Source organism: Vulpes lagopus, chromosome 9 (genome assembly GCF_018345385.1).
Source record: "Vulpes lagopus strain Blue_001 chromosome 9, ASM1834538v1, whole genome shotgun sequence".
In the NCBI taxonomy this organism is placed as follows: domain Eukaryota; kingdom Metazoa; phylum Chordata; class Mammalia; order Carnivora; family Canidae; genus Vulpes; species Vulpes lagopus.
The window spans coordinates 74,117,538-74,129,202 of record NC_054832.1 but is presented as its reverse complement, the minus strand read 5'-3'; the positions used below and the strand labels follow the sequence as shown (position 1 = coordinate 74,129,202).

General features: G+C 38.0%; 1 protein-coding gene across 1 annotated transcript; it reads left to right on the top strand.

Annotated features, from left to right (window-relative positions):
• Window positions 1-572: 572 nt before the first annotated feature.
• RP1 (RP1 axonemal microtubule associated) lies at window positions 573-10,466 on the top strand. Its single transcript, XM_041769343.1, has 3 exons — window positions 573-1,193; window positions 2,473-2,644; window positions 4,837-10,466. The coding sequence occupies exons 1-3, from the start codon at window positions 573-575 to the stop codon at window positions 10,464-10,466; spliced, it is 6,423 nt and encodes a 2,140-aa protein (XP_041625277.1).
• Window positions 10,467-11,665: the final 1,199 nt, after the last annotated feature.

Sequence of the window (11,665 nt, the reverse complement as noted above, 5' to 3'; positions counted from 1 at the left end):
TTTTTCTTATGATCACTTTTCTACGCTGATAAATATAGACTTCTAAAGTAATGTTTAATGGTTGCATAGCTTCCTAGGGCATGGGTGTATATATCATAATTTATTTAATGACACCTTTATTCGTGTCTTTAGTTTGTTTTCATCTTCAAATTATAAATACCCAGGGATCCCTGGGTGGCGCAGTGGTTTGGCGCTTGCCTTTGGCCCAGGGCGCGATCCTGGAGACCCGGGATCGAGTCCCACGTCAGGCTCCCGGTGCATGGAGCCTGCTTCTCCCTCTGCCTGTGTCTCTGATCTCTCTCTCCCTCTCTCTGTGACTATCATAAATAAATAAAAATTTAAAAAAAATTATAAATACCCTTATTGTTTCTTTTCTTTTCTTTTCTTTTTTATTGTAAGCCCCTTAAAGTTCCCTTTCAAAATAGGCAGGAATAATGAATGAATGAAATGCTAGGAATAGCCAAGATACCCACAACTCTAATTAGATTGCATTTACGTTATCATGAATTCTTTATGGTGCCGTCATCGTGATGAATAATTATCCTCCTCCCCCCCCCCCATTCTCAGCCAAAATGAGCGAAACCTCTTCCACTAGTGTTTCCATGATTCATCGGTCTTTTGAAGGTCAAATTCCTCCTCGCCACCTGAGTGTCATGCATCCTGTTGTGGCCAAAAAAATCAGCTTCTACAAGAGCGGAGACCCACAGTTTGGCGGCGTCAAGGTGGTGGTCAACCCTCGTTCCTTCAAGACATTTGATGCTCTGCTCGATAACTTATCAAGGAAGGTGCCTTTACCTTTCGGGGTGAGGAACATCAGCACCCCTCGGGGACGGCACAGCATCACACGGCTGGAGGAGCTGGAGGACGGCGCGTCGTACCTGTGCTCCCACCGTAGGAAGGCGCAGCCCGTCGACCTCGACAAGGCCCGCCGGCGCCCGCGACCGTGGCTCAGCAGCCGGGCCATCAGCGCGCACGCGCAGCGCTCCCCGCCAATCAGCGTAGGCGCCGCCGGGGCTCCCGGCATGCTGCGCGCCCCGCGAAGGCTTCTGGTCTTTAGAAATGGCGACCCGAAGATGCGGCGTGTGGTTGTCATGAGCAGAAGGGTCACGCCGAGCTTCCAGGCTTTTCTGCAGCACCTGACAGAGGTCATGCGGTTCCCGGTGACCAAGCTGTATGCCACGGATGGAAGGAAGGTGAGTGTTCTGGGCGTTTCTCACGTGTGAGCTCGCGTCACGTAGGATGTGGATGGAGGCGCCCGAGAATGGAAGGCTTCACGTGCACGTGCGTGTGTGTGTTCCCACCCTGGTGGGAGGGTCCCGGCTCACGTGTGTGGGTGGCTCTACTGTTCTCTGGTCAGAATCCGAGGAAGCGATTGCCATGAGGGGCTCTTTTTAATCTCACAGTCCCTCCCCTTTTCTGCCTTCCTTGAGCACCGAGTTGAATAATGATGGGTTGGCACAGAATCTTGAAAAGCCGTGGCCACCAGTGATACTGTTAGGTAGAGAAAGCATTTTTTTCTGCCGCTTCTGCTGGTGGGAGGGTAGGTAGGTAGGTAGGTAGGTAGGTGGAGGGACAGAGGAGAGCTCCCCCTGCAGCTGTGAGCCTGTCCACCAGGCCCTTTCTCGGCTTGCTCAGGGTAGAAATTAGCCACAGCTGGATAGTTTGGTGGGGAAGGCAGAGGCTGAACTGACTTTTAAAGATATTTTTTAAGTTATGGCAGAAGACTGGTCACCAGGTAGTGTACTGGCCAAGTAATGATGTTGGTCTCACCACCCCCACCTTGATAGTTGGTAATTTTGTATACGTTATTGGTGCCTAAAGAATGCTTGGTGATGGGCAGCCCAGGTGGCTCAGCGGTTTAGCGCTGCCTTCAGCCCAGGGCTTCAATCTTGAGACCCGGGATCGAGTCCCACGTCGGGCTCCCTGCATGGAGCCTGCTTCTCCCTCTGCCTGTGTCTCTGCCTCTCTCTCTCTCTCTGTCCCTCATAAATAAATAAATAAAATCTTTAAAAAAAGAAAAAGAAAAAAGAATGCTTGGTGATTATCTCTGTAAAGCCCTGAAGGTTGTTGATTCCATTCACTATAAAATTGACATGGAAGGGGGGCCATAGCTGGCTCAGTCCACCACACTCTTGATATCAGGGTTGTGAGTTCAAAGTCCCACGTTGGGTGTAGAGATACTTAAAAAAATAATCATAAAATCTTTTTTTTTTTTAAGATTTTATTTATTTATTCATGAGAGACACGGAGAGGCAGAGACACAAGCATAGGGAGAAACAGGCTTCCCGCAGGGAGCCCACTGGGGGACTAAATCCCAGAACTCTGGGATCACACCCTGAGCCGAAGGCAGACCTCAACCGCTGAGCCACCCAGGCATCCCAAACATCATAAAATCTTAAAAAAATTACCGTATGGAAAGAACAAAACTTCATGTTGCTCATATAAGGACCTTAACTCTTTGGTTTCTTCTAGGTTCCCAGTCTCCAGGCAGTGATCCTGAGCTCTGGAGCTGTGGTGGCAGCAGGAAGGGAGCCATTTAAACCAGGAAATTATGACATCCAGAAGTACTTGCTTTCTGCAAGATTACCAGGGACCTCTCATCATGTATACATCAAGGGAAATACTAGATCAGAAAGCAGAAAGAGTAAGTCACTTAAATTTTTAGCCCTGAGTTGTGTGGTTTTTTTTTTTCTTTTGTTTTTAACCACAACATCAAAAAAACAAAAACAAACCCAAAACCCAAAACAATCTATGCTTAAATGACCAATTTCTTTCATCACGTGAAAGAAGATGAGAGGATCAAAAACATTCTAAACTGAAATTGGTTATATGTATAGTTGGAAAGAGTCATCGAGATTGTATGATTTTTTTTTTTTTAGATTTTTCCAAATCAGTCAGTGATTAAGTTGATGTGGTAAGCCTTTATTTGTGTGTGTGTGTGTGTGTGTGGGGGGGGGAATATAATACCTAGATAAAAAAAATTGCCAGCATTTCTTGATTTGGAGAGGAGTTTTATGGAATTTGTGTAAGTGACATCTGGTAGAGTTTTCTCCAGATCTTACCATGCAGCATCATAGCTGAGCTCAGCAGATTGAGTGACTGTGTTTTTAAAAATCTCTTAAGTACATATCAACTCCACTTTCTGAAGTTTTTCCAGTAAAAATCACAGCCCTTGGATCCATTTTTTATTTAAAAAATTGATGTGATCATTTATGCTGGTTAATAATCTAGGTTGATGATTCCTTAGGAAATGCTGCACAACATAGCATAATCTTTTGGGTTGGGGAGAAAGAGGGCTTGTTGATGCTCTGAACTGTGGCATAAGCTGTAAATTCTCTATGCAGGCGTGGTTGTATTATTCAGTGTGCTCAATATTTTAATCTCTATTCATTGTGCACACTTTTTAAGCTCTATGCTAAGGAATTTATTGCCATTTATACTTAAATTTTGGTTTTTATTTAGATGTGGAATAATAAACCCTTTGAGTAGTATTAATCTCTCTACTTACTGCTGAAGAGGGTGAAACTCCTCTGTTACGATATATTCAATAGATATCTCTTAATGTTTCTATTTTGTAGGCATTAGCTGCCAAATACCTGGTAAGTGTATGGTAGTACTATTTCACTGTGCTCATTTTACTAAGGTGATTTTACTGTTTTGTGATATGGGTTGCTGAGTATGATTTTTGATGGTGTTAGGGAATGTGAGGGTTTTGTTAAGTTTTAATTTAAAAAATTTTAAGTGAGGCATTTTCATTGGCAATTTTGGTAAATGCATACAAAAATAAGAGAAAATATTTTTAGGTTTATACTCTGAAATGTTGAAGGTATTTAATTGATGCAAAACATATGTAAATCTGTACAAACTGTTAATAAGAGTTTGATTGAATTTAAGAAGCTTGAATACTAAAGTTATCTTTAGAGACACACAGTAAAAAATAACTAAATATGTTGGCTTGTTGTCTAGCTCTGTTTTTTTTGTGCCCTATGTCAAATGTACTAATTATGCAAAGTGAATGCTAAATTACTAATTATTACTCAATTAATGTTTTTAAATTCTAAAAATGTTTTAGCTTTCATAATACTATAGATGTCTCTCTTGGCTTTGCACAGGCAGGAAAATGAATATAACTGAATTATATTATTTGCTCTGTTTGCATAGGTAAGCAGCACTTAGACTCCAGTTTCAGTACTGGTAAACAAAACAACAAAACAAAATTCCACAAAAATCTTTATTTTTGCTAGAATCCTTGTCAGTTTCTACTTTATAATTTCCTTCTTAAAATTGCCTAAACTCATTAAAATTCTATGAATCTCATTATTAAAGTAGAATTATAGGTTTTCTTTTTGAGAGTAGCTTGTAGAAATGTACCAGATGTTATAGTAAATTTAAATAACCAATGAATACATAGAGGTGAGAAACATATTAATAATCTTACTATGTATGATTTTAACTTCAGATATAGAGCTGCATTATAGTTTCAATAGGGTTTTTCAGACAAGTTTCTGAAACAAACCATGATTTACAATATTGTTTCTACAGAAAAATGTGTTGCAAGTTCAAACCAGCTGATTTACTGATGATATTTTGGAAAATAAAACATCCATGCATTTAGGGCTGCCTAGCATCAATGTGAGGAAGGTTTGGTTTGTAATAAAGACTTACAGTGTATTAAAAAAAATCTTACTATGAAATTTAGAAAATATGGTATTTTTCTTACCAATAACTTAATTTTTTTCTTTTCTTTCTTTGCTGCCTCTTCTATTGGATATTTATAACTTCTCTGTCTTCTGCATTTTGACATGGGACATCTTTTAACTCTTAAAATCTTGAAAGTGAGCACACATGTGCCTTCAAGCCCAAGGTCCCAGATTTATTCTGTTTCTTCTGGCAAAATGCATAATAATGATTGCTACTCAGACCATTCTTTTGCTTCTGAAAATTACTTGGCCTTGGAAAAAAATGATTCTCAGAATTTACTGATATACCCTTCTGAAGATGATATTGAGAAATCAATTATTTTTAATCAAGATGGCACCATGACAGTTGAGATGAAAGTTCGATTTAAGATAAAAGAGGAGGAAACCATAAAGTGGACCACTGTCAGTAGAGCTAGTCTTTCTCATAACAATGAAAAGTGTGAGGTAGGCTGTTTTCCGGGAAGAACAGATGATCAGTCATCTCATTTAAAGATTGCAGCATGCTCATTGTCTGCAGATGTCTCATCCCTGGAGAAAGACAATAATCAAGAGGTCAGTTTGACAGAGGAAATAAACACTCAAATAACAGATCAAGAGACTGAAACTTGCACTTCTGTTAGTTGGGAGAATGGTGCTATGGACACAAACATTGTCCAGGGGACTCAGGATCAAGCAAAGCATCATTTTTATAGGCCCCCTACACCTGGACCAAAGAGAGTGAGACAAAAATCTGTGAGAGGGAGTGTGACCTTGGTTTCTGAAACCGAAGTTGAAGAGGAAATGATTAGACAATTTTCCTATAGTGAAGCAAGGGAAGATGGGGAAAACAAATCTGAGTATCACATGTTCACACATTCTTGCAGTAAAATGTCATCAGTATCTAACAAACCACTGCTTGTTCAGATCAATAACAATGAGCAGATGGAATCATCTTTAGAAAGGAAAAAGGAAAGCAGATTGCTCAAGTCAGGTGCAATATGTGCTGGTGTAGAAATTACAAATCAGAAGATGTTAGAGATGTCTCATGATAATGGCTCGCCGCAGACAATATCAGAAAACTCAATTGTGGAGGAAGTTATAGTTGATAGTTTAACATCAGACAACAAAACTAATATCAAAATCTTAAGGCCTTATAGTAGGACCAGGGATAGATTCAGCCCTATTTTAGCAGATACAACTCATTCTTTAAGTAACGACTCTGGAATTGACAAAACTGTTTCTGAGATCCCAGCTTTAGTAGAGTCTTCCACTGTTACCACAAGAATTGACAGACTAATTAATGAATTTGCTCAGTGTGATTTAACAAAATTTCCAGCAAATGAAAAGCAGACTTCGTTATCTGTTGCCAGCAAAAAGAAGATGAAGTCTCGGCAACAAGTGATAAATTCTAGGCATCAGGTCCGGAAGATTGCAACCAAAGGAATTCTTAGTAAGAGTAAGAGAATAAACACAGGATGTAGAATTGCACAGGAAATCATATTGGAGGGTTCAGATGGTTCCCTTAAAGGAGGAGTAGTTTGTGAGGAAGACCTCCATGTAAGTGATACGGTAATTGAATCAAATTATTGTCCCCAAAGTGATCTCAATCCTGTAAATTCCAAGAATTTCCATGTAAATAAATTAAATACTCTTCAGAATCCTAAGAGGGTTCAAGGACTTTTAGCTAAAAGAAAATCCAGACCACTAACCAAAGTAAGTTTAGGAGGACCTACAAAAAGAGAAATTGGTCAGGGAGATAAAGTATTTCCCCATAATGACTTTAGGTATTGCAAAAATAATTTTGAAGATCAAAATGTATTTCCTATGTTTAACTTCCTTGAGCAAAAACCCAGTGATTTTTGTGGACCACAGGGCCAAACAGAAATAGCATCTTGGTATTTGGGAGGAATTACTAAGAAAAATTTAGTTTCAAAAGTTAATAATTCACACATAACTTTAAAAACTCAGAAGAAACAAAAAGGGGATAAGTTAAAATCAAGTACTACTGTAAGTAAACAACAAGTTACAACCAGGGCAAATTCCTTAGGTTCTTTGAAAAAAGCTGTTTTTCCTGAGGCTGTTAGCCATCATTCAGTTCAAAATTATATACAGAGATGGTTGCAGAACACAAATCCACATTCAGCTTTGCCACCTAGAAAATCAGCTCCAATATACAAAAAGGATAGTGTGGTAAGTTGTAACAACAATGGTTTTGCAGGAACTAAGTCCCACACAAGTTCTGGAGAAGGAAATAATTTTGCTAGAGAAAGTAACAAATATATAACTAAAAATGCCAGTTTGACAGAAAATCTAGGTAAAAAAGTAGGTAAATTTTTTGACAAAGTTAACAGTGAAGAACTTTCTAAAGATCTCTATGAGAACCAGGTTGAATCTCTGAATGATGCTTGCTTGCTTCCCTTGCATGAAAATTGTGCTTTGTCACAGTCAGCTATTGGTGATCATAATACTAAAATCCAGGTATGTGCTGAAAAATTAGGACCAGAGATAAGCCTTGTTTACCAAGAGATAAATGTAGCTACAAAAAGGCACAGTGTAGAAGCTGCTATTCAAGTAGATCTTACAGAAGAAGACACTTCAAAAGATCCTTTACCAATCTTACTGCTTCGCCAACTGCAAGCTTTAGTTCCTAGTATTCATAAGACTCAGAATGGAATTACTCAAATGCCAGGTTCACTTGCAGATATTCCCTTCTCTTCCCCAATATGTAAGTCTTATACTAATGTTCTTCTAGCTTGGCTTCTGGTACTAACCTTAAAAGGAAGTATAAATAGCTTCTGTCAAGGTGATGCTCACAAGACTACCAACAGAGCTTCAGAAATACTTGGATTATTGGAGGTCCTAAGGCATACTGCCATCACAGAGGAAGCTGATGATTTGAAGGCTGCTGTTGCCAATTTAGTGGAATCAACCACAAATCACTTTGGACTCACTGAGAAAGAACAAGACATGGTTCCAGTAGGACTTTCTGCAAATTGTTCCACACCCAACCTTCAGAGAGTTCCTAAGTGCGTTGAAAATGAAAAAACACAGAAAATCTCTTCAGGTGGAGGCGACTCTGCCAGTGAGCACTGTGGCCCTGAAGCCTGTGTTTCAGAGTTGACTTGTTCATGTCAGATGTGCATTGTGAATAAGACCTGTCCTCCAAAAGAGACTTGTAACGTCAGTGACATTTTTTGCCCTAGTGATGGCTGTACTGTTGATCAGACTCCCATGAGTAAGGCTTGTTTCCAAGGAGAGGTCTGTTCACTTACTGATGCTCTATCTTCCCACAAGGCTTGTGCTCATGAAGAAAACCATAGTCGTAAGGCAACTTGCCCAATTGATGAGGCCTACATTCCCAACAAAATCTGTAACACCAGTGATTTTTTAATTTTTAAAGAAAACACATGTACTGATAATTTGGGATTGACTGAAGAATTAGAAAGAATCAATAAAGTTCAGAAAGATTTAAATATTTTGGCAGACCCTGGGTGTAAACATAGCTTTAATATATTGGTATCAGACCAGAATATCAGCAATTTAAGCTACTCTAGCTTTCCCATAAATGAAACTGAACCAGAATTTGATAAGGAACGTAGTTCTGTAGCTGAATTTGAAAATTATTCATTAAAGACATTTCAGGGTAAAAATGCATATACATCCTCTGATAGGGAAGACTCAAAGACTTCTGAAGAACCAGGCTCAATTACCAATAGCATGACATCAAGTGAAAGAAACATTTCAGAATTGGAATCTTTTGAAGAATTAGAAAACCAGGACACTGATACCTTTCATATGAAGGTAAATGCAAGAGAGCAGGCCGCTGAAGAATTGATCCAAAAAGAGTTAGAGGCTAGTAAAAATTTGCAATTGATCGACGGCTCCAGAAGGAACATTACAGAAGAAGAAGAAAGAAATGGTACAATTTGCGAGGCAATCCAAAGGAGGCTGGCAACACCACCATCTTTAGTGTTTTGCTATGATTCTAAGCAAAATACTGAAAAGGAACTCAATGAAGGAGAAACTAAAATGAGGGTAAAAATGATGGTGAAAAGCATGGAAATTGGAAGTTATTCAGAGTCCTCTCTTGATTTTAAAAATGACTTCATAGGACCAGTGACTTCTGATTGGTCTGAATTTAGACCAAGCAGTGAGAATGAGCAGCCATATAAAACATCCAGTGATGGCCCCAATGGCAGTTGTGAGGAAATTGTTCAAGACAAGGACTATAATAAAGGATTTGTTAAAAGGACAATAGAAAAACTTTACAGTAAAGGGGAAATCATTAAACCATCTTTTTTTTCTGGGTCTATACACAGATCTCAGGTTTGTCCTTATAATTCTGTCGAATTTCAGTGTGCTAGGAAAGTAGATCTTTATGATTCTGAAGGTCAGTCATTTGGCTCTTCTGAACAGCTCTCTAGTAATTCATCTATGTTGCAGAAATTTCTAGAAGAAGGACAAGATAAATGTGACTTTAATGATGTGAGGGCCAATTATCATGGAGGAGACATCGTAGGACATGGTACAAAACAAAACGATCATAACAGAATCATCAGAGACATAGAAGAAGGAGTACTGATTGATAAAGGAAAGTGGCTCCTGAAAGAAAATCATTTGTTAAGAATATCATCTCCTGAAAATTCTGGCTTATATGGCAATGCAGACACCCTATCAGTGGATACTCTACTTAATAATGACAATGAAGTACCATATTCCCATTTCGGAAATTTGGCCCCAGACCCAAACATGGCTGAGCTGTCCTCTTCAGAATTGGAGGAATTGAGTCAACCCCTTGAACTGAAATGCAGTTATTTTAATATGCCTCATTGTAGTGATTCTGAGCCTTTTTGTGAGGATTTGCTAGATGTTCAAAATAAAACTTGTGCCAGGGAGACAATACCAGTTCATCATGCAGAGGAGAAGGCTAATCATAAATCAGAAAGAGTATGCACATCAGTAACTCATGGCTTTACATCTGCTGGTAACAAAGTTCATCCTGTCTCTGATGATACTATTAAAAATCAACCTTTGCCTGCTAATAATGCAATTCATGGTGCACTTCAGGAAGGCGACTCTCTGGATAAACTCTATGCTATCTGTGGACAGCATTGCCCGATACTAACTGTTATCATCCAGCCTATAAATGAGGAAGACCGAGGATTTGCATATTGCAAAAATTCTGATATTGAAAATTTCTTGGGCCTCCATTTATGGATGAAAGTACATCCATATTTACTACCATCAAACAAAACCATATTTAGAGATGATAACAATAAAGTAAATGGTAGAAAAGCATTTATTGATAATGCCTTTGATGATACATTTGACTTGATGGATAAAAGAAAATTAAGAAATTTAAAAGGAATTAGTTCATTGGGCTTAGAGGAAGAAAATAATTTAAAGAAATTTCAATTATATTTAAAGAAAAAGTTTTGTGTGAATTTCTTGCACACATCATTGTTGATTGTGGATAATAGGAATTCAGATACACGTGACTCCATTAATCAGACAAATGAAATCTTTGAAGTAGTTGATGAGAATAATAATTTCTTGAATAGCAGATTTCAGAACTCAAGAACAAATCTCAACCAAGTAGTAAGAGAAAATAGTGACTTCTTTTTTGAAATGCATGGTCAGACTTGCCTATTTTACCAAGTTGAAACATCCTTAAATATTAGTAACAGAAATACAGTAGAAATATTTTATGTATTTGAGGATGAAAATCTTTTTATTTGGGAAGAGGAAAGCCAATTTGATCTTGAAAGCAATGATGAAGATTTATAATTTTAATATCAGCACAGCCTTTTAAAATCAATACATTTTTTCCTCATAATGAGATGAAACATCTAGAATGGGCATAGACGAGATAACCTTTAAAAATTTCCCACTTCTTTAAAATGAGCTTATTCTAGAAGCTTGCACTTGGATAATCTGATTTGACTTTTATTATTCTGCTGTTCTTCATTTTTCCAAAAATTAGAAACTCAGTTTTTATTCTATTATTTTTGAAATTTTTGTGTTTATTTTTCCCTGAACATATGTAACTTCCTAGAACTGATTTTTCTTTCAGGATGTCACAAATGCCCTAAGGACAGGAATTAGATATTTTTTCTCTCCTTTTATGCTGTTTACTTTAGTGCAAAATGTGTATTGGTGAATAAAATATATTGGTGAATAAATAGAATAGACATAGTCTCAAAGTGTACTTCATTTATTAATTTTAACTGCTGATTTAATAAAGGTATGAAGGTAAGATCTCACAACATCTATTTCTTGTTCCACATGTGTTGAATCTGGTTTCCTCAGAACGTCTAATGAACTCACAAGCATTTCCAGAGGACAGGATTCACCAGTTCTTTTCACAATTAGAAAAAAATGCTTTACTACGAAGCTGTCTCTCTAGTACTTTGCCTAGAAAATATAATCTTTTAAACAGTAGTAAAATTCTGACCAAATAGGTCAGAATAAAAAAGAGGAAAAACTTAGGGCAGCTCTGGGAAGCAAAAGGACTGGAATGTTTTAACTTGGGAAAGAAAATTTAAAATTTAAAATTCTCAAAATTGGAAAAGAACTGCTATGAAGAGAAACTTGACATTTTTTAATGTTTCAACTGCAATTAGATATAAAAACATGTTGCCTAGAAGGATAAATAAATTTGATTAGACTTTAAATTGCCTCTTTTGAATACTTGAGGTATTTTGCTTGGGATTATCCAGGGAACCTTTTAAGATTCCTTTCACTTCATGACTATATGATAGTATAGAAACACATTTTTTAAAAAAATATTTTATTCATTTATTCATGAGAGACACAGAGAGAGGGACAGAGAGAGAGGCAGGCTCCATGCAGGGAGCCCGACATGGGACCCGAACCTGGGACTCCACAGGATCATGCCCTGGGCCAAATGCGGACACTCAACCACTCAGCCACCCAGGATTCCCTAGAAACAAGTTTTATAAAACATTGAAATCTATGTTTCTTGT

What these genes read in the sequence shown, in the direction of transcription:
- RP1 (XM_041769343.1), top strand. Translation starts at nt 573, where the DNA reads ATGAGCGAAACCTCTTCCACTAGTGTTTCCATGATTCATCGGTCTTTT. An exon ending in ATGCCACGGATGGAAGGAAG is followed by an intron (nt 1,194 to 2,472) that starts GTGAGTGTTCTG and finishes GGTTTCTTCTAG; the next exon opens with GTTCCCAGTCTCCAGGCAGT. An exon ending in TAGATCAGAAAGCAGAAAGA is followed by an intron (nt 2,645 to 4,836) that starts GTAAGTCACTTA and finishes AAATCTTGAAAG; the next exon opens with TGAGCACACATGTGCCTTCA.